The following is a 23,592-nucleotide window of genomic DNA, read 5'->3' as shown; positions in this document are numbered from 1 at the left end:
CTGACGATCGTGTACTTCAAGCATTAAGAGTGGGGCCATGGGTGGGGATAGACAGGATTAATCGCGAGTTGTGGGGATTGAGGGTTGCGCCGGCATGATTGCGCGCGCTTCGCCTGCTCTGCCATCCCTCGCCATCGTTCCCCGCTGGCCTCCTTCTCCGCCCGCGCCGCCTAACCGGTTCCCGCGGTGGCGCTGCGCACGCGGCGGTTGGCGGTGAGGGCGGAGCGCTGACGTCACGACGCGGCCGGTTGTCGGCTGCTGGCGGGGAAGCGTGAACTTCTCTCCGGGACCAGCGCACGGTACGTTCATGCTTTCCTCTCGTCCGCCGACACCTTTGTGACTAGGACTGGAGCTCGCGCGAGCACGGTGCCTTTGCCCGTGCGGGGAGCGCGTACTTTGTGCTGATCCTTTCCCGACGCTAAGCCGACGAGCGGTGCATTAGTGCTCGCGCGAGGTCGTACCTCGCCGAGCCGCACTTGCCGAAAGCCTAAGCCGAAGGATATTGCCTGTGCTCTCGCGAGTTGGTTATCGCCAGAGCAAGTAGCATAGCCGCCGGGACTTTTCCTAGTGGCGTGGCCCAGCTTGAGCCTGTGCTCTCGCCGCGACGTGCTATAGGCGCCTGTTATTGTATTTTCGCCCTGGTGCGGGACCCCTTTGGCTCCCCTCCGTGCGGGCGTCTGTGCAGTGCTGGTGCCGACGGTTTCAGTAAACAGTTTCCGTCAACTCAGGGCTTTACTGTGTTTTTGCGTGCGTCGCTCGGTAGCCCCTTGCGGCCTCTGAGCTAGCGCGCGAGCGGTGCTGGAGGAGACGGCTGACGCGGCCCTGTGGCTCGCTAAGCTCGAACCCGCGGTGGTTGGTCTCCTGTGAGACACCAAGAACCCACAGAGTATACATTTAGCGTTTTCATAGCGATGTGCAAGAGCTAATTCGCCTCTCAACGGGTAAGTTTATGTGACTGCTGTGTTCGAATGCAACGTAACATGTGGGAACACTACCAAATGGCAATGTGTCAAATGGGAAAATAATACATAGGAGTCAAGGAGTCAATGGGCTATGGGGCAACGACAAAAAAAAAAAAAAAATTTGACACAGCACCTGGGAGAATGCGACAGCGAAGAAAGTATCAACAGTGTTCCACTGTACTGCTATAACATTGTTACACTAAAGCTACGGAAGGACGGAAGAAGAGGAGAATGAAGTGCGCTCGTCTTTGGAGTGGCTCAGTGTCGGTGTGGCAAACCTTTGCCCATTTTCATCGATTCATCTTTAAATAAACGCACTCCATTGTAACAGTTTTGGTGGAGGTGCTGGGTAAAACAATGGCGCCCCCGAAGAACGACAAGAAACCGACCGCTGAGGCGCAATCCGTGGAGCTTCGACGAAGTTGCCGAATTGCCGGTCTGCCACCAGAGATGGCTTCTGACAGCAACAATCCGCCACCTTCTACCAGCGTTCCATGGCAGCCCTACATCGAGCCACGCACCTTCGCTGGAAAAGACGGAGAAGATGTGGACGGATGGCTCAGCTTCTACCAACGAGCAAGTCGGTTCAACGGCTGGAATGCCACCGCCCAGCTTAACAACGTCGCCTTCTTCCTCAAGGGAACAGCGTTTGTGTGACTTGAAAACCATGAAGAAAGCTTGACAACTTGGGAGACGTTCGTAGACGAAATCAAGAAGTGTTTCGGAGATCCGACAGCTAAAAAGAAGCGTGCAGAGCAAACGCTAATGCAGCGAGCTCAAGTCCCCGGCGAAATTTGTACTACGTACATCGAGGAAGTGCTTAAGTTGTGCAAGGCCCTGGACCTTCAGATGTCAGAAGAGGACAAAGTTGGTCATCTGCTGAAAGGGATCGCTGAGGACGTGTACCAGTTCCTCATAGGAAAAGACCGTCTGGAATCCGTAAGGGACGTCGTTCTGCACTGCCGCACATTTGAAGCGCTCAAAGCTCAGCGTATCACACCAAGTTCGGCCGCCTGGCCAACGTGGCGAACGTCGCCAGTGTTGACGTGGTCCCAGCTCCATCCGACCTCGCCTCAATGATTCGGCAAGTGGTGCGTGAAGAGCGTGACCGACGCCAGGCGTTTTCCCTCTCGACTCCTCGGTTTCGAGAGCCTTTCTCTTCTGGCGACTTCGGTGAGACGGCCATTACCGCCGCCTCCGTAGATGCCTACAATTTCGCGCCTCGTCCAGAAGTGTCAAACCATACTACGAATGCGCATCCCAATTACCAGTTCCACAACGTTTACTCACGCAGACCGCCTGCAGTTCCTCAAGAGTAGGACGGCCGTGCCAGTTATCCTCCTACTGACAATTTCAATGCGGCATTCGCGGTCACGTCGGCCGATTTTGTCCTCTCCGCCGTCGCATGTCACCACCGTCTTATAAACGACCACATACTTTTTATCGGCGGGGCAACCGGCAAGCTGACGAGGCACGTTGGTCCTCCGAATTAGATAGCAGGACGCTCTACCAGGCGAATTACTGTAGCAACTCACCAGCTTCTGTGCGGAGTTTGACACCGCCGCCTTCACGCCAGAGCAGGTCTCCATCTCCACGACGGCGTCTCCCGTCACCGCCGCCGGGAAACTAGGCGGCGCGACCAATGGAGGTGCGGTCGCCAGTCATCTTCAGCTAAATGCCCCTATGCCTCCGCCAGTCGCCATGTGTCATAACAAGATTCGTGTTTTAGTGGACAATGTTACTACTTTGGCCTTAGAGGACACTGGAGCGAGTGTCTCCGTTATCAGCCAGGATTTCAAAACCCGACTAGGCCGTAAAGTGATGTTTCACTGGGACACCTCTAATACATTTCGTGCTGTGAGTGGCGAGTTGCTCTGACCTATTGGTGTGTGCACCGTGAACGTTTATTTCTCCGATCACATGTATCAAGCCGAATTCGCAGTGCTTGCTAAATCCACTCACGACATAATTCTTGTCCTCGATTTCCTACCACAGTGCGGTGCCACTGTTGACTGCGGTACTGGCGAGCTTTTCCTCTCTCCTCTTGCGGACCAACCTGCTACATGTTCACGTACTCTCGCCGTCATTGAAGATGCTGTCTTACCGGCACGTTCCTTATCCAGAGTACGAGTTTCTGCTTGCGGTGTCGACGCTGATACATTTGATGTAATTGTTGAGCATGTGCCTTCAATGGTTGTGAAGAAAAGTGTGCTCGTACCTCGATGTGTCCTCTCTGTCGCCTACGAAACAACTACACTATGGGTGTCAAATTTAGCCTCCCAGTCTGTTGTGCTACCCAGCGGTATCCGACTTGCCTCTTTTGAAGTGGATACCAGTCGCATAGGCGCTTTAACTGATGACACGTCCCATGAATCCCGAGAGCACGGGGCTGAAGACTCGTTGCCGTTTCTAAAAATGATCAACAAGCCATTGCCGTCAGAGAAGCGTCAAGCCCTGGTCAGCGTCCTTAGCAAGCATGCGTCATTGTTTGATTTCGCGTAGAACGCTAACAAGATTCACGTTCCAACTACGCGGGCTCACCACAGGATCTACACGGGGCCCGCACATCCCATAAGGCCTCATTGCGTGTCCACATCAGAGCGCAAGATAATCGCTCAACAGGTCGACGACATGCTAGCCAAGGGCGTCATCCAAGATTCCTCTAGCCCTTGGGCTGCGCCGGTCATCCTTGTGAAAAAGAAAGATAGGTCCTGGAGGTTTTGTGTCGACTACCGGCATCTCAATTCTGTGACGAAAAAGGATGTGTATCCACTTCCCCGGATCGATGACGTTATCGACTGCCTTCATTCCGCATCCTACTTTTCATCTGTAGACCTCAGATCGGGCTACTGGCATATACCCATGCATTCAACTGACAAAGAGAAAAACCACTTTTGTGACCCCAGACGGCTTGTTTGAATTCAACGTCATGCCGTTTGGTTTGTGCAACACGCCTACAACATTTGAAAGGTTTATGGACATGGTACTGTGCGGCCTGAAATGGGAGATTTGTTCGTTATCTTGACGATGTCGTCATTTTTGGCCGCACCTTTGCAGAGCACAACCATCGACTAGACGTTGTTCTGACGTGCCTTGAACAAGCTGCCCTTACCCTCAACTCAAAGAAATGTCACTTTGGCCAACAAGAGGCGCTAGTACTTGGACATCTAGTGGACAAGCAGGGAGTGCGACCAGAGCCACAGAAGGTCGCTGCAGTTAGCGGCTTTAAACAACCGGAGTCACAATGCGAGCTGAGGAGCTTCTTGGGTCTTTGCTCGTACTTCCGACGTTTTGTACCCAACTTTGCCGACACTGCCTACCCCCTGGCTTCATTGCTGCGCAAGGATAACCCTTTCACATGGACAGCAGATTGCGATTCCTCGTTTCGTCAACTGAAGTTCCTGCTCTCTTCTGGACCCATACTTCGCCATTTTGACCCCTCTGCCTCAACAGAATTGCACACCGAAGCGAGTGGAATCGGCCTCGGCGCCGTCCTCGTCCAGCGTTTTGGTGACGCCGAGCATGTCACTGCCTACGCCAGCCGTTCGTTGAGCAAGGCCGAACAGAATTACATCGTCACTGAGCAAGAGTGCCTCGCTGTCGTCTTTGCAGTCCAGAATTTCTGGCCATATCTCTACGGGCGCCGCTTTATGATCGTTACTGATCACCATTCACTATGTTGGTTGGTTGGTCTCCGCGACCAGTCTGGCCGCCTTGCTCGATGGGCGCTACGTTTGCAGGAATTTGACTTTGCAGTCCGTTTCAAGAGTGGCCGGCATCATGCGGACGCCGACTGTCTTTCGAGACTCCCTCTACTGACAAGTGAATGTGACGCCAACAATTTCGATGAGTTTCTGGCCGCCATCGATGACATTCTTTTTCCCGATCTGGCCACCTTCCGGGAAGAGCAGCATAACGACCGCAGCCTGGATGGCCTCTTTGCCTCAGCTGCTGAGCCAACAGGTAACAATGGCTTCGTCATCCAAGATGACCTGCTCTACAAGAAGAATTACGCGGCTGAGGGTGCCCGCCTCCTCTTAGTGGTCCCTAAGAATTTGAGAAACCACATACTCCGTGCTATGCACGACGACTCCACCGCTGGACACCTGGGTTTCACCAGAACACACCACCGCATTCAGGGCCGATTCTATTGGACTGATATGCGACGCGATATAGAAAAGTATGTGGTTAGTTGTAACAAGTGCCAGCATTTCAAGCACCCTAATACTGCGCCAGTCGGACTCCTTCACCCTGTGGCGCCACCATCACCTCCTTTTGAAATGGTTGGAGTTGACCTTCTCGGCCCATTCCCGCGCTCACCCAACGACAACCGTTGGATTATAGTCTGCGTCGACCACCTGACGCGTTATGCTGAAACCGCAGCGATGCCAATGGCCACGGCTCTTGATGTTTCGAGCTTCGTCCTGTCCTCCTTCATACTGCGTCATGGACCCCCTCGTGTTATTGTGAGTGATCGTGGTCGCCAGTTCGTGGCCGACGTAGTCACAGAGCTGTTGCGTCTCTGTGCTTGCCAGTTTCGCCACGCGACCCCGTATCATCCGCAGACAAATGGTCTCGTCGAGCGCACTAACAGAACTTTGACCAACATGCTTTCGATGTACGTGGATTCCAGGCACAAAAATTGGGATGACATTTTGCCTTTTATCACATATGCCTATAACACCGCAAAGCATGAAACTACAGGCTACAGCCCTTTCTATCTTCTTTATATTAGACCACCCCACAATTTCCTTGACACCATTCTACCTTTTACTCCTCATGCAGACTCTTCTATTGCCCAGACTCTCTGCCGCGCTGAGGAAGCACGCCGCATAGCTCAGCTCCGTACGTCGGCATCCCAGGACCACTCCAAGATCCGCTATGATGCACGACATAAGAATGTGTCATACGACAAAGGGGACATTGTATGGCTTTGGACACCACTTCGCAAGCGCGGCCTGTGCCAGAAGTTTCTGGCTCGTTACACAGGGCCTTTTGTCATCACCGATCGCCTCAGTGATGTAACCTAGTACTTGATTGCTCGCCTCGTGTCCAATGGCTACCGGTCTAAGAAGACGCAGCTTGTTCACGTCGCTCGCCTGAAACGCTGTCATCCACGTGACTCAGAGTGGATGACAGCGTATGCAAAGCTACGGAAGGACCGAAGAAGAGAACGAAGTGCACTTGTCTTCGGAGCGGCTCGGTGTCGGCGCGGCAACCCTTTGCCCATTTTCAGCGATTCATCTTTAAATAAACGCACCCCATCGTAACAATATCACTAAAGCAAGGAGGAAACAAAGGTTCTAGTGGCTAGTTTGAACACATCAAGAACGTTTTGCCACCATTCATAAGATGAGAGCTGGGAGGCATATGACAGTAACAATCTAGCTTAACCAGCATGGCTTCAAAAACTGTTGGACGGCTTCAGTAACACGGCAGGACGCAGTGTTCAATTGAAATTACAAGGGCTTCCTTCCTTCTCCTCTTTGTCACTGGGTACAAGAGATGCCCTCCATTCGTTCATATTTTGCAAACAACAGAGTCAAGCCAAATATTTCATGGGGCAAAGCATCACCACTCTCTTCAACAGCACCTACACATCCTATGTAGCAACTTACCTGAACATCAATTGTGCCTGACACCTTTTCCAGTGTACCCAGGATTGCAGATAGCAGTGACGACTTCCCTGAGCCAACAGAGCCCACCACTGCGACAAGACTACCAGTCTTGACACTGAGTGACACATTTTTCAAAACAGGAGCCTCTTTCCTTGACCACGACAGGGTTGCATTCTTCAGAGTGACTGACTGTCCTATAAACAATAGTAATAAAAGCAAGGAAAGGGGGCGGAACAAAATGAGCACTGGCTTTGCCAAAACAGCCGAGTGACAAAGCAAAGAGATAAGCGCGAGAAATTGTAAAAGTGTGCCATAAGAAATTAAGTTACAATTGTGAACCTGTCAGAGCAGAAATCGCTTGCCATCTATGCTAATTGTTTCACTACGCTCTTTCGCAAATGGATAATTTTTTTTTAGTAGCACTAGGGTCACAATCTTGCACAACAAAATTTTCCACATACTATAATCATGATTACAGAACATACCATGCAAAAGCAAAGCAGAACACAAGAAGAACCAAGTGTGTAAGTCATGGTTTCTGGTTCGCCAGAATTTTAGCAATTTCTCATGACATCTACTTTTCTGCGGGCCAAGAATAAAGGACGAATCTGTGATCATCTATAAAGCAATAGAATGTCAAAAAATTTCCTACTGTGCAGAGCGACACATATACTGTCACTCTCCTGCCCATTGTGTGGTCCAATGTAGCAGCATAACACACAACTTATTCTATGCATATTACAAAGAAAAGAAAGTCCATGCTAACGAGCACTACATGCGTCCTGCAATGCATGGCGTCGCACATGCTGTTATAAACGCATGAGTTTGCGAGTAAGTACCCAGAGTTGCCTGGCCTCCCTGTGAGATATAAAATGCCATCGACTTGTGCCGTAAATGGGTGCCAGCACTACAATATTACCACACGCATGACTACGGCAACACGCTGAACTGCGTATCGCGTGTAAAAGCGTTGTTTTTAACTTGGCTAAAAAGCACTCTTGGTTGGTTAACGAATAATGCAATTTGACAGGAAACCACAAAATCACATAGCGATTATTATAGTGCAACGCGCCTTCAAAAGGGGGCTGACGACGTTAATTAAAGCAGCTGGGCTTTGGAGAAAACGGCGGCAAGAGCGAACTATCGAGCGGGGCGGTTAGCACGCGCACTTCTTTCTTCTTGCGCCTCTGCGCTCGCCCTATTCCCACTACTACCGGTGACAATAGAAATAATTCAATATTTCTGAAAACATGAATTGCAGGAACATTGGCAAGATAAACAAAACAAATACTTTCTCACAGCTATGGCTGCACTTGGAGTCTGCCTTCCATCAATGCCGGCGCATAATCGTTATCGTGCTCACCTATCACTGTTTTCATCATGCTTCCAGTAAACGACTACATTGTCACTCCAGATCGAAAAATTCTGAAAAAAAAATGTTCCAAGGCGTTTGCCACGTTACCACTTCATGATTAGACACTCTGACTGGCAAGCTTTCCATTGCACTAAAAGAAATGGGTACCATGAAAACTGGTTGTCAGGCCCTTTAAAGTGATTAGTTTTCTTTGGGAACTTCACCAAGTTAGCGGTACATCTCTATGTATGTTTATCCAATTTGGGTCACTGGTAATCTACGGTCAAGCGGGCAGAGTGTCGAGCTGCTGTGCTGAAGGAACCGGGTTCAAAACCAACTGCCCGATCAACTTGGGTCTCTGCGTATGTACCACTGGGTATGTGTTGCTCTTCAATAAACCTCTTTGACACCAGCATCCTTTCAACCTTCATCTTACTTCAAAAAAGAAAAAAAAGAAAAGTAGAAAATGTGACGTCAGTACAACTTTAGGATACTGAAGAGGCTGTCCTCGCATTAACTTATGGGGTGCTCGTGTATGTGTAGAAGATTACTTTTGGGAGTGCTAGCCGATGCCACTCACAGCCATGGTGACAGATGTGGAACATCCCAACTGCAGCGCCACGTAATAGTAGAACTTAGGAGCATGCAACTGGCCAACAAGCCCTTGTATGCTACCAGGGGCGTAGCCAGGGGGGGGCGGCTGATGGGGCTTCAGCCCCTCCCGAAATTTTTTCGTGCCGGCATGCACCGCCAACCAAAACTACCACCGACACCGGGAATCATTCTGGATTCTGTCTACAATGTCTTTTTCACGCTCGAACAGACATTTCGGCACGCACATTCCAAACTCGGGCTGGATTTCGTGGTAACGCCTTTGCACCTGGAGTCATGTAATGCAAGGAGCCCCTTCCGTGCGCAAACTTTCAAGGGCTTTTTGATGGCGAGCGGGCGCGTTGCGGCATCTAGCAGCAGCCGCAGAATCTACGGAGCGCATAGATTTTTATTACGAAACTTTAAGGGCATAAAGTTCTCATAAACTTTTGACGCAAAAGGTGCACTGACATTTCCAAAGGCATGCTTTAAAAGATTTTCAATTCTGACCAAGCCATTCCAGAAATGAAAGCAGGCGCTCGCAATCTTCAACACACGAAAATACTAAATATCACCGTGACTGTGAGCTAGCAGCTGATAATTTTCTCCAAACATTTTCAGGAAGCGTGCCCAATGTGATCGATCAGCTGGACCAGGGCAAGCAAAGTAAAATATGAGAAAACAGAAGAAAGTAAATAGCCTATTATTGAGGATATTCTTTTTTGCGGGCGACAAGGTCTGGCTCTCCGTGGCCACAGCGACAGTGGCCCTATGGATTTAAGCATAGCCCCCGCGTAAAATACAGATATGTTCAGAGCGCTTCTTTGCATGCGAGCTGATTGTGGAGATACATATCTGAGGAACCATTTGGAAAGTTGCCCCAGTAATGCCTCGTATTTAAGCCCAGATGCACAAAACCAAATTATAGAAATTTGTGGTGAAATTATCAAAGAAAGCCTAGTTGCAAAAGCAGGCTGCTTCTCCATACTTCCTGACGAAACGACGGACATCGCTGCAATCGAATAGCCCACTGTTTGTGCAAGGTACCTAAGCAAGGATGCCAATGACATCGAGGGAGTGTTTTAAGTTTTAGCACCGGAATAGATGCCCTCTCTCATTGCGGCTGCGGTTCTATGCAAATGAGTACAAGCTTCTGCAGATTCTAGTTACCCTTCCAGTGACCACTGCCAGCGCAGAGAGAATATTTTTTTAACAAGAGTTTACTAAAAAAAAAAATGTCACAGTTTCGCCCTAAGGGCGAAGCAATGAATGCGATAGCAACACAGCAATGTCATACGAAGTAAGGTGAGCGGCTTTGGTAGCAATATGAATTGTAGTAAACATGAGCTGATTAAGTAAGCAGGTGTGCTGCGGCGTAAGCAGACGGACATGAAGAGAGACTCGATGACCACGAGAAGGCGCGTGTGAAACGGTGGTGTTGATGAGAAGCGCTTCCCGTGGGCAGCGCGTGCGAAGGGACGCACCTGTAGCGCAGCACTGCCGACCCGGGCAGCATTGCATGTGTAGCGTGCGTTGGAAAATGTGGCCCGACTATTACTAACTGATTAAAGAAGCGTGGTGTGAGCGCGCAAACAAACATGAATAGATCACACTGAATGACTGCAGACAACGACTGTCAAAACGCTGGCAGCAAGCGCATACGCCGCAGCAGCGGGCGAAAGTATGTGCGTCTATCGCTTCAACGGAAACTGAGCGGCGAATGCACGGCGCATAAAGGTCAGAGCCGTGTGGAGATAAGCGAGGGTGCGCGAGCAACAATCGCGGTTGTTGGCAGAGTAGAAGTGCGCCCCCCCCCCCCCCCCCCCCCCCCCCCGCTCCCTCCGGCGCTGGCTTCCCGCTTCCTTGCTTGCGCGTGGGAGATTGAGCGCGTTCGCTCTCCGTGATAGCGCGCGTCCCCGCACGCTTCCGCTTGGGCATACGGTGCGCGGCGAATGATTTTATCTATAGGGAACCTCACGGCGACGGCGATACCGACAGCAGAAATCCGGTTGAAGTGTCCATATAATTGCTATCGCAATAAAACTACTTGCGCTCTACAATGTCTGTGGAACGCATGGTTAGACTGGCACTTCTATACACCCACAGAGACGTCGGCATCAACGTGTCCGAAGTCATTGACCGCTCCGCTCAACTTCCCCGCCGAGAGAAGTTTGTCCTTTAGATAGCAAAGCAGCAAAATTCAATGCAAGCAAAAAGCTCTGTTCCTTCAGGTCCATGAGCTCGTAATTATGAAAACGTATGACTGTTCGTTAGCTTTTAAAACCGTAGAAATTTTAGCCGTTTATTCTAACAGTTAGCATCGTGATCAAAATTATCATGCGAATACGAAAATTACGAGGATATCAATAACCAATTTTGACCGACCTTGCTCATTGAAATCCAAGCCCACACGGCGTTTCCCAACAAACACATTTGTATATTGGTAGTTCAACTTGCCTCATCATCTGTGGCTTTCGTTTGTCATTTTCTTTCCTTTTTAGCTACCTGTTTTTATTTCTTTTTTGAAACGAAGCAATACCCTCCTTTAATTTTGGCTGCAGAATAATTGTTGCCGCTGTGCAGGCAGTTAAATTACACCTTTTCGTACTGATTTCTGCATTATTCCTCAATTATTCTACCTATATGGCGCTGTCGCGACCGCAGCATGGCCAACTACATATCACGATTTCTGCGATCATAGTTTTGTTCTTGCCTAGATCATCTGTCTTTCTGTGCGCAAAGTTTACTATCTGTGACCGCGCAACATGTTTATTTGTCTTGTCTGACACATTATATACAGTGGCGTTTGCTTAAATACGTAAATTTATTGGAGACTTGAACGTATATTTACATATCTGGTTGCGAGGTTTTGTGTATACAAGCAATGAACTTTGTTTCCAGCGACTCTTTTTTGCCCTTTAGCGAGTTGTATCTTCGCATTTGTATGTTCCATTCTATCTTCGCATTTCTATTGTATATTTTGCAGAACTCCTACTTTTTATTTGTACTCACTGTTGCGAGTATAATCTCGGTGTAATTACAATACACGACCGGTAACAGCTGCTCCTGCGCAATCTATTGCAACGAGGGACAGCGTCATTGAGGTTTTTTCCTGGCCGTTGCTAATGTGCAAAAATGTAAATAAGGTTCTTCAATGACAAAGATTCATCAAAATATTTGTCCTCAACTTATTCATTTCATGGCCTTTGCGGTTTTCATATCAGCTGCATGGACTGCTTTGCTGGTTTAAAACTGATATAGTTCTAAAGTTCGTGTGATATTTTCTTTAGTTATTAAATAGACAAAAAAAAAAAAAAAACACGGCAGCATTTATATCAGTTATTTTTGCCACAATTTTTGGGACATATGAATGTATTCTTTCATGAAAAAATACATATTTTACTTGACAGCGCGTATATAGCATTCAATATTTCGCTGTACACAATGGCATTGGCAAAGCAGGTATTATTCATGTATTTGATCCCTGGACAAATTCTATAAGGAGGAGGCCGCGCTGCAACCTCAGCCCCCCCCCCCCAACAAAATTTCTGGCTACGCCACTGTATGCTACCTTGTATGTTTAATGCTAATGCTAATTCCTAATTTGATGGCCAGTTTTAAAAAACTGTTTAAAGAGCAGGGCAAAAGAAATGTAGAACAGACACAGAAATGGTACCAACCTTGTTCTGGATTCCAACCAACTGCATCCACGTCAAGTTCTGCTTCCCTGAGAAACTTGGTCAGGCGGCCCATAGACACTACAAACTTTATGAGGGAGGGGCAGGGAGTACAAACAGTAAAATCACTGAGCACTTTACTCTGCCTGATGGAGAGTAATCAATCAACAACAACTTCAAGCACATGGTGGTGATAAAAGATTTCTTATGGCCGAATGGCTCCAGCAGACTTCCCACAAGAATCCTGAAGTCAAGCTGGTGACCCACAAAGGACTGCCACACCCTATCAAGGTCACTGTCTTCAGACTCCTTGATCTTGCCCTTGAATGTGATGGCAAAAGAACACAGCTAGGCAGCTCACTTGCTGCCATTATGTGCAAGTGTCACCAGATGTGGGAATAGAATCCTGTTGCTCTTTTTTCTTTTTTGATGTAGGCACTCCGGGCAACAACAGCCTTTGGTAACCAAGGGCCAATATAACGTAAAGCTATTCCAATCTGGAAAGCTATTCTAAATCGGCCATTAGCCCTCCATGATAGGTTAAAATGGCTCGGGCTCTACACATACGGGCGTAGCACCCACCCATATGGGCTGGACCCAAACCATTCTGGCCTATCACGCCAGAATGGTTTGGAGGGCTAATGGCGGAATTGGAATAAGAACAGATTGGAATGGTTTACCGGCCTGGGTGAGGGGTTCTAAAAATTTTTTAAAAGGGCTTTATTTATTTAGAAGTACCGTACTTTCCGGTGTATAAAACTGCGTTTTTTTTTCTGAATTTTTTGGCGGTGCGTCTTATAGAACGATGCAACTTATGTATGTTTTTTATTCGGAAAAACTGCCGTCGTTATGGCCACGTGAAGCTCACTGGTTGACTTAATTGCTACGGGTTCTGTGGTGCGTGCTATCGAGGTGGCGGGTACGTTCTTGTCGTGATCGAGTTCCCGAGCGCCGTACAAGAAGGACGGAGCAGCAACGCAAGCGGTGGCAGGCCGACCGCGAGTCAGCCGACCCTGAATTGGTTGTATCTGCAGATCACTGTCAAGATACGGCACGCGCCGCTGCACAAACTACGCAGTTGCTACCAGAGTACAAGACGCCCCCAGCGCTGCCTTCCCGCTTTCTTCCCTTGTGCGCGATTCCACTCACTGTCGGACACTGTCACTTGCACATACAGCATATGGTGCGCGAGGACGATGTTATCGCTCTTGGACTTTAAACCACGACGGCAGAAATGTGCCTGGAGTGGATACATATGGCACCCATACGCTTGCGCGTGACCCCTGTTCACGGAGTGAAACGTCACTGCAATTTTTTTTAAAATCGCTTACCGAACGAACAGGTGCGTCTTATCCACCAGTGCGACTTATATACGTTTTCTTCCGGAAAAACTGCCGTTTTGAGGGGGGTGCATCTTATACAAAGGTGCGAACTTATAGACCAGAAAATACGGTAGACAAAATAGACACTGCAAACATATATGATAATATTTTATCTCCACGCCATACTCCACGCCACTTCTGCAGCGCAAACCACTAGAACAGAAAAGTGCCTTTCTGCTCATAAGCCATTGCTATCACAAGGATATAGCAATATCACTTTGTTAATTGCATTAACTACGAGCCGGCTAATTATGACAACAATTATTGGTGCAAACAAGAAAGCTGGGCACTGTGTACAATGGCATGCATGAGAAGCCAATTTTGGTGGTAACACTGACTTCAGTTTGGCCATTGTGCAGTGAAAGCACAGAAATTATGACACTGTGCTTTCACTTGCAAAACATTGTGACATACCCCAAAGTGAGTATGTCCATATGGTGACAAAGGCACTGCCTATAAGCCTCTTCTCAGAATTCTCGTCAGTGTGCAATTATTTATATTTGTGGCTTACATTTTCTCGTCATAAAATGCTAAAATGCAAAAACATGTTTAACGTTCCTGCGGACAGTATCTCAAAGCCCAAAACACAGCTGCCAAGCAAAGGATGTCACCTCACTGTTGCCTAGATCTGAAAGTGCCTTATTAAAACAAAAACAAATAAAAATTTCAATCTGCAAAAGCATAAAAATGAAACATCAAAAGCTACCAATACTTGGCACTACCACATTAAGTAAGGGTTGGTACATACTTGGCCAATACAGCAGACTTAAAACTCAAGCCAATTTATTTTTCAGTTAATTTGATTTTAATTGAAGGCATAGCCAGTGCCAATACATTTCTATGGGCCAAGGGCGTTAGTTATATTTATCAAGAAATTAGGTCACACTAAATAATACAGATTTGACCAGTTGGCATGAATAAAGGGATGGAAGTGGCCAAGGGAGTTTTGGAGCAGCTCTGGGTGCAGCAAGTTTGGCACTATGAAGCAGGTTTGGAGCAGAAATAGTCCATTTTGGAGCAGAAGATGCACATTTAAGAGCAGCTCGGTAAAGCTCAATACGAGTTAAAGGCAGATGAAGAAAAGGGTTTTTTATTTGACTTATTAAGCTAGGACAATTCAGTTCTGCAGAAGCCCGCAAGGTGGCGTTAAGTTCATTAAAGGAAAGAGGGAGATAGCTTAGGTTTGAAGTTTAGTAAAGAAAAATCGGCAGTCATGATTTTTAATGATAATCAGGGCAGCGAGCATAGGATCATAGGATACAGGAGGTTACGCTGGAGGTGGTGGATAAGTACAAATATCTTGGAGTGTGGATAAACAATGGGGCTGAGTACCTAACGGAACATGAAAAATATGTAACGGCTAAAGGTAGCAGAAATGCAGCTGTGATAAAAAATAGGGCACTGTGGAATTACAATAGGTACGAAGCTGTGAGAGGGATTTGGAAAGGGGTGATGGTCCCTAGTTTGACTTTCGGCAATGCGGTCCTGTGCATGAGATCAGAGGTTCGAGCAAGGTTGGAAGTTAAGCAGCGAGGGGTAGGTAGACTGGCTCTGGGAGCACACGGAAATACACCAAATCAGGGGGTACAGGGTGACATGGGATGGACGTCATTCGAGGGCAGGGAAGCCAGCAGCAAGATAGAATTTGAGGAGTGAATGAGAGAAATGGCAGAAAAGCGGTGGGCAAGGAGAGTTTTCAGTTATTTGTACATGAGGAATGTTGACACAAAATGGAGGAAGCTGACCACAAAACTGTCAATCAAATATTTGAACTGCAGGGGGGGTGCAAACCAGGAAACAGCGGTTAAGAAAAAGGTTAAGGAAACAGAGAGGGGTCTGTGGAAAACAGGGATGCAGACGAAATCAGCACTGGGAACATACCGAACTTTCAAGCAAGAAATTGCCAAAGAAAATACCTATGAAAATTCTAGGGGAAGCTCTTTGTTGTTTGAAGCCAGGACGGGAGTATTGCGGACTAAGATGTACAGAGTCAAGTACCAAGGTATAGACACGTTGTGCTGTGCGTGTGGAGAAGAAGAGGAAACGGCTGAACACCTCATACTTTTCTCTAAAAGGGCTTAACCCTACAGTGCAAAGCAACGGGGCTGATTTTATTGCGATAGCAATTATATGGACACTTCAACCGGATTTCTGCCGTCGTCGTCGCCGTCGCCGTGAGGTTCCCTATAGATAAAATCTTCGCCGCGTGCCGTATGCCCGAGCGAAAGCGTGCGGGGACGCGCGCTCTCACGGAGAGCGAACGCACTCAATCTCCCACGCGCAAGCAAGGAAGCAGGAAGCCAGCGCCGGAGGAGTGGGGGGGGGGGGGGTGGCGCACTTCTACTCTGCCAACAACCGCGCTCGTCGCTCGTCTGCACCGTCTCTTATCTCCACACGGCTCTGACCTTTATGCGCCGTGCATTCGCCGCTCAGTTTCCGTTGAAGCGATAGACCGCACGTGCCTTCGCCCCCTGCGGCGTATTGACAGCGTTTTGCCAGCGTTTTGACAGTCGTTGTCTGCAGTCATTCAGTGTGATCTATACGTGTTTGTTTGTGCGCGCTCACACCACGCTTGTTCATTCAGTTAGTAATAGTCGGGTCACATTTTCCAACGCACGCTACACATGCAATGCTGCCCGGATCGGCAGTGCAGCGCTACAGGTGTGTCCCTTCGCACGCGCTGCCCACTGGAAGCGCTTCTCATCAACACCACCGTTTCACACGCGCCTTCTCGTGGTCATCGAGTCTCTCTTCATGTCGGTCTACTTACGCCGCAGCACACCTGCTTACTTAATCAGCTCATGTTTACTACAATTCATATTGCTACCAAAGCCGATCACTTTACTTCGTATGACATTGCGGTGTTGCTATCGCATTCATTGCTTCGCCCTTAGGGCGAAACTGTGACATTTTTTCAAAGCATTGGGGTTTAGGGACAGTGAAGGCAAAATAGACTTTAAGCGGGTAGAAATAACCAAACAGAGGTTATCTGATTGGTGGATAAAATCAAGGCAGGGGTGAAATTTCACCCACCACAAAGTACAAAATATGTTAATAGTCATGGCTAGGTGGCGTATGCCACCGCCCTGATTTAAAGGGTTCAGCCTCATCCATTCATCCGAAACAAAATGTCATAGACCCAACAAAGGAAACCCATGTGGGTTTTTCAGAAACCACTATTAACTCTTATAAAGTTCCAACACATGGTAAAAGCCTTCAAGACTTTAATTATACTAGTCAGCTGCTATTACGGTGCTCCATGTCTTCGTTCTCTTCTTCTTCCACATCTTTGTCTTCCTCGCTGTCTGTTCCTCTAGGATCACTACATCCTCCCGGGCTTCCATTATCATCTCTCCTGGGATGATATTGAAGAATATTAGCAATGGACGCCTCTTCTGTGTTTCCTCGGGGTCCTTGATAATAAACAGTCTTGAGAATCCCTTGGTGCTTCACTGTTTTCAATACTGAATATGGGCCTATAAAGGGGCACTTTGAATCCAAGCCCTTTCGAACCAGCACCATGTCTCCTGGTTCAATATCGGGTATCGTGGACTGGTGACGTTTGTCGAAGTTCTTTTTCATAGTTTTACGATACCTTTCTTTCTGGTTCAAATCCAGTTGCTTTTCGCAAAGGGTTATTTTGTCAACTATATCAAGTTCTTTGTCCGCAGGTAACCAACAGGGTTTTTGGAAAGCGGCGAAGTAAGGGCTACATTCCAATGCTGCAGTGTGAGATCGGTTATGGTGACGAACAGCTGCTTCCAGAGCGCACTTCCACCCGCCTTTGAAGTTGGGGTATAAAGATAGGAATGTCTTTAAGTCCTGAATTACCCTTTCTGCAAGAGAATTCGCTTCTGGGTGATAAGGTGCTGGAAAATGCAGCTCGACGCCTCTTGCTTCAGCCCAACGTCGAAGTTTTTCGCTTCGGAATGCCGGTCCGTTGTCCGCAACGATCACCTTAGCATTGCAGAACATATCCCTCTGTAGAAAAGAAGTTACACAGTTCGCATCTTCTCTGCCAGCTTTAGCAGCCACGAACCGTGTACACTCGTCCACTGCAACGAGAAATGCTTGCGTCTTTTTGAGGTTGGAATGCTCGGTGGTGATAATGTCGTTCCACAGAATATTCATCTTGAATAGTTTCATGTCAGGCCGGGATAAAAGGAAATCGAACTCCACTCCTGACATGACAAGGCTCCTCACGGTGTGGGGTCTCACATGTGCTCTTGGGACAAAGGAACGACAACACAGTAGTGCAAACAATCTAAAGGGCATTTATTGCACCTTTCATACACTAATGCACACTAGCCAAACTACAACCAATTGAACATTCACACGGGCGCGCGACAAATCAAGGAAGTCCGACTCACCGCGACCCGATAGCGAGCGAATACGTTCGCCCCATGCTATGACACCATCGCCTAGTCGTTCACGTGTACAGTCACGCGAACGGTCCATACATCCAGGACACCGTCCATACCGGTGTCCTGCTCTTAGCCTCGCGCGACGGTCGCGCGAAGCGGGCCGGCGCACGCGCGAAGCGTTCGTGCGTGTTGGCCGCCGATCCCCAGCCAAAGAGAGAGTGCCGCCGACCTTTTTCTCCCAAGTCCTCGCCGTTCGGTGGCGTTCGCATCGCGACACTAGCGCCATCTCTCGCAACGTGCCGCAACCACCGCCGGGCTTAGCCACGCAGAGAAGCCGGACTACAGGAGACATGCGGGGAAAACAACATCAGGGGACGCGTGAGAATCGCGCATCCCCACAACGGTGAGCTCTAGATCTCTGAATTTCACTTTTGCATCCGTCCATTTTTTTAGCTCTCGACAGTTGCCGTCATAGCCTTGAACTTTGACAGCTCTCCCAGCAAAGATTTCATCTTTGTCAACTCTTTTCTCATTAATGAGACTGACCGAGGCACCTGTATCAATGACCGCGGGTATCTCGAAATTATTCACGATCATTGGGACAAACAAAATGTTCGATTTCACAAGAAATATTGTCTCCTGCGTCTCAGACGTCCTGACATTCGTGGATTTTCCGAGTATCTTCCCAGCGGAGTCCCCACGACTACGGTTGTGATAACTCCTGTTGGCAGAATAATCTTCTCTTCTGTTCTGTGACCATTCCCTGTTCGATTTATGTTGCATCTCGCGAAGCCGGGACTCGAACGACACATATTTTAAGCAGTAGAGAAGCTCCTCGGAAGTGGACGGTGCTTTAACCTGGACTTGTCGCTGGCAGTCTTTTGTCATACCGTGTATCACTAGTGGCACGACAGAGGAATCTGGAAGCGTGGGATCCGCCAATCGAAGTAGGCGCCTCTTCTCAAAATAATAGTCCAGCAAATTGCCGTCTCTCTGCTTGTAAAAAATTGCTTGGTCCCACAAGTGGACTGGGTTTATTTGAAATGCCCGAATAAAACTTTTTTTCCCATGTATCCCATGATTCTTTCATATGTTCTGTGACGCGCAGATCATACCACTTTTTAGCGTTGCCACATAAGTACGGGCGCATGTGAAGTATCCGATCGGAGTCACTTAACCAGTGGTTCTGCTCGCACGCGTACTGAAAAAAATCCAGCCAGGAAACGGCACCATCCATGCTACCATCAAACATTTCCGGCTTAACTGTCTTTCAACGTGTCGCGCCAGTGGCAAGTATATTCAAAATTGCTTGCTGTTGTTTCATTTGCTGCATTTGCATTTGCGTTAATTGTGCCATCGCACTCAATATGCCTTGGAGAGGCGGCCGAGCGTTTTGATCTGTGTCGCCTTGAGCGTCACACGTATTTGCGATTTGTTTCCTCATAGATTCAAGTTCCGCGAATTCCATGTCAATTTTCACGGTACCTCTTTCGGTGACGTCGCTGATCGAGGCCTTGGCTTTGTTGGTGATGGTTTCGAGTAGGCCAGGTGTAGTTAGTTCTTCCGGCGCCGCAACGAACTTCTCACCTTCCAAAGCATAGCCCGTGACGAGGGGGCGGCCGTCCCGTCTTGCGAGGTAGAATGTCACCCACATCTGGTTGCTGTTGTCGACTGCGCCAAATATAAAATTCCAACACACGGTAAAAGCCTTCAAGACTTTAATTATACTAGTCAGCTGCCATTACGGTGCTCCATGTCTTCGTTCTCTTCTTCTTCGACATCTTTGTCCTCCTCGCTGTCTGTTCCTCTAGGATCACTACAACTCTTTCTCTACCAAGGGAAAAATAGGTGTTTTTTGTATGTTATGGCAGATGTTTTTTTCGGAAGGAACTACTGCACTCAATATTTAATGTAATACATAAAGAGAAAGCAAAATGAATGGACTTTCCACGCAAAAAAGTTGAATTAATGAGATGTAGTGCAAACAAACAAATGGCCATTTATTGCTCCTTTCATACACTAATGCCTGTTAGCCGAATTACTGCCCATCGATAATTCACATGGGTGCGCGATAAATTGAGGAAATCTGACTCACCGCAACCGGATAGCGAGCAAATATGTTCGCCCGCATGCTAGACACCAACGCCTAATCGTTCACGTGTTCGGTCGATGCGAACGGTGGCGCGTTCGAACAATCCGTGTTCATCCATATCGGTGCCCAGATCCATGCTTCGCGAGACCGTCTCGCGAAGCATGGCCCTAAGCAGCGCGCCAAATCACGCGGCGGTGCCTCCGATCGGCATTGCTTCGACACTGCCATAGAGCAAAAGCTTAGGAGAGACCCCTCAACGCCGCGCGGAGAAAATGAAAAAAAAAAAAAAAAAAAAGCCGCAGAAATGTCATTCTCAAATGGCAAGGTTGCTTCGTTTCACCGTCGCGCTGGAACACGCGTGTACGTGCCGACGTCTCGGCCAACGCTGCGGCTGCAGCGCTGCGGGAAGCAGCGGCGGAGGCCCAGTGCAGCAAACTTCCCGATAATAGCAGAAAACGAAACTTCAGGGAGTGGGCTCAGCTGGCGCCAGGCCAGCGGCAGCGGCGGTGGGCGCGCACGGAGACAGTCACGGAGACAGTCAAAGGTGGGGGAGCTACGAGGAAATTGAGAGGGAGGGCAAGGCGAGCCACCGAAGCCACTGCCACCGAAGTGATGGCGTTGCCAAAGCCAAATCCGCTTCTCTGCTGCCCTCCTCTCTCACCTTCTATGGTCTCCGCGTGCGCACACCTGTCGCCGGGCCGGCGCCGCCCGCTCCCTGAAGTTTCGTTTTCTGCCGTTATCAGGAAGCGAGCGCTGGCCGGCGTGGGCTGTTTCGTGGCCCTCGCTCGCTATGTGCTCGCGTGCCGCATTTCACGATTCGCACCGTTCGTACATCGTGCACGAATACTAGAAAAATAAGTCCTCCTTTATTTCGAACAAATTTTCGGGCCCCTTCGAGTTCGGATTATCGAGATTTGACTGTATTAACTTATGTCCCATGTTGCAATTTACAAATTCTAGCCGTGGAGTTCGCAAGGCAGATGCACTAGGAACTAATTCTCAGGATGGCACTAGTTTTGAGATATTAATTCCTGAACATTGCAGAGAAATGCATTGGCGTTCTAGTTACTTTTGTGCTTACCTGCCGTAGTTGCTTAGTGGCTAAGGTGCTGGACTGCTAAGCATGAGATGGCGGGGTCAAATCACGGCCACGGCGGCTGCATTTCGACGGGGGCGAAATGCTAGAACACCCGTATACTTAGATTTAGGTGCACGTTAAAGAACCCCAGGTGGTCTAAATAATTCAAGAGTATTCCACTACGGTGTGCCTCATAATCAGATCGTGGTTTTGGCACGTAACACCCAATTATTTATATACTTACATTGTGTACGGCTTATAACGTAAGTCGCTGGAGTCGCGAATATCCGCGCTATAAGCGGTACCGCACTATAACCAAAGCAACAATTTTCAAGGCCCGCGCATATGCAAAACATGTGCACCGAACCGCCACGCGTATGCGACAGTCGAGCAATGCGGCTAGAACGTTTGCATTCAATTTACAGTCGAATCTCGTTAATTCAAAATAATTCACGCGGCAGCGCCTCCGAGCGGCATTGCTCCGGCACCACCATAGAGTAAAAGCTTAGGAGAGATCCCTCAATGTCGCGCGCGAACAAAACGAAAAAAAAAAAGAAAGACAGAAAAAAAATGCGGCGGAAATTTCATCCTCTCTCAAATAGCAAGGTCGCCGATTCTGCATTGCGCCGTAAGATGCGTGTACGTGCTGACGTCTCAGCCACGCTACCGTTCGTACGTAGTCACGCGTAGAAAATGGCAGTGAACTCTTCTTTCTCCTTTATGCTTCCTCTACTTTTTAGTCACGTGTTGACCTTGCACGCTGCGGCTGCGGCTACGGCGCAGAGGGAAGCAGCAGCGCTGTCCCAGGCCGGCCAACGAAACTGCTTACGCCGGCAAACGCCCGCTTCCCGATAACGGCTGAAAACGAAACTTCGGAGAGCTGGAGCCGGGCCGGCTGGAGCGGCGGCGCCTGCACGGCGGCGGGCGCGCACAGTGACAGTCGAAAGTGAGGCAGTTACGAGGGAGGGCGAGGGGAGCCACCGAAGCGGCGGAGTTGCCGAGGCGAAATACGCTTCCCTGCCACCCTCCTCCCTCACATTCCACGGTCTCCGCGTGCGCCCTTCGCCGTGCCGTGCCGGCGCCGTCCGTTCCCTGAAGTTTCGTTTACTGCCGTTATCGTGAAGCGAGCGTTGGCCGGCGTTGGTAGTATTGTGGCCCTCGCTCGGTATGCGCGCCGTGATATTTCACGACTCGCACTCAAGATTCTGGTTTCAGCCTCACTGGCTGTTCGTTTGCACCACGTGCTGTTCTCCTCCGCTTCGTCTTTCTTCCTCGAGCACTCCTTGGGGTGCCCATTTGAGGGGAGCGTTCGCCGTCTCCGCTGACTTCCGTACTCCCAGGCAGTCGCACTGTAACCGGTATTTCGTTTCCCGCAACAGCACTGTAAGCGATACGTGTATACATGGAGTGCTATGGAAAAATTAACAGGAGTCTGAAAAGACCGCACTATATCCGGTCGTGCACTATAAGCGGTTACGTTATAAGAGGTCTATATTGTATTCATACTTTTGCGCTTCGATGCATAAAATTACATTTTGTTAAGAAAGTGACTGGCACGCCACTGCATTTCTTCGCAAAGTTAGAGAATTATTATATCAACACTGGTTTTTGCCTGAGAATTACTTCCAAGTGGATCCCAACTCCACGGCTAGAATTTGTAATTTGTAACATGGGCCATAAGGTAATTAGCTAAAACATAATTGGTTAATTTTGTTCATTAGTCGATTATGCATTTCAATTTTTGGTGCAAGTAATGTCTGTCTCTTCGAGTAGACGAGCTCATGATCTAGAATTGTGCTATCTGCCGCGGGCAACTTTAAACATTTTTGCAAGTGTTCGCTGAAACACCTTGTATATAGAATTCACACATTAACCGAAATGATGCCAAGCCGGATTCACTCGAAATCAGAATAAATAGAAGTCTAGAAGTAATGCACAGCAGCGCTTATACTGGGACTAAAAAATAGTACAAAGAAAAAAGAGTGGAGTTTGGCTGGGAAGGAGAAGTAGTAATAGTGATAGGGAAGTAGAAGACAATTACACGAAGGAAGATTCTTACCGTGTAAATCCGGGTAACGATCGCACCCATGTAAGAGCCGCACCCCCAACTTGACAGCCAATATTTAAAAAAAAAGGACATCCAACCGGGAAGCAATCGCGTACCATGCGCTGGTTCTGATCGGGCTCAACAGCGAATTGTCGTGCCTAGCGTACTTTCACACGTCGCTACTGGATGTCGAGAGGAGGCGATCGCGGAGGTTTACGGCGGATTTCATACTCGTAGTTGGAAAAACGAGGTCAAATGGCTCGGTTCCATGAAAGGCCCGTCAAAATCGCGACAGAAAAGTTCGGACCTTACCTGAGTCTATACGTTAGTTATAGTGGCCATATACATTGTAGTAAACATTCACCTCAAATTAAAATAGCAAGCATAGTGTAATGCACGGACCATGTAAACCTGTAAACATCTCACT

At 48.5% G+C, this 23,592-nt stretch overlaps 1 protein-coding gene across 1 annotated transcript in view; it reads right to left on the bottom strand.

The window, feature by feature from the left end:
- LOC119449376 (multidrug resistance-associated protein 1-like) overlaps positions 1-23,592 on the bottom strand; it is a 190,562-nt gene that overhangs the window by 83,183 nt on the left and 83,787 nt on the right. Inside the window, 2 exon segments of the mRNA XM_049666741.1 lie at positions 6,581-6,774; positions 12,206-12,290. Of these exon segments, the coding sequence (XP_049522698.1) occupies positions 6,581-6,774; positions 12,206-12,290 (279 nt within the window).

Source organism: Dermacentor silvarum, chromosome 4 (assembly GCF_013339745.2).
Source record: "Dermacentor silvarum isolate Dsil-2018 chromosome 4, BIME_Dsil_1.4, whole genome shotgun sequence".
Lineage (NCBI taxonomy): Eukaryota > Metazoa > Arthropoda > Arachnida > Ixodida > Ixodidae > Dermacentor > Dermacentor silvarum.
Note: the sequence above shows the minus strand (reverse complement) of the source record. Positions and strands in the feature narration are given on the sequence as shown.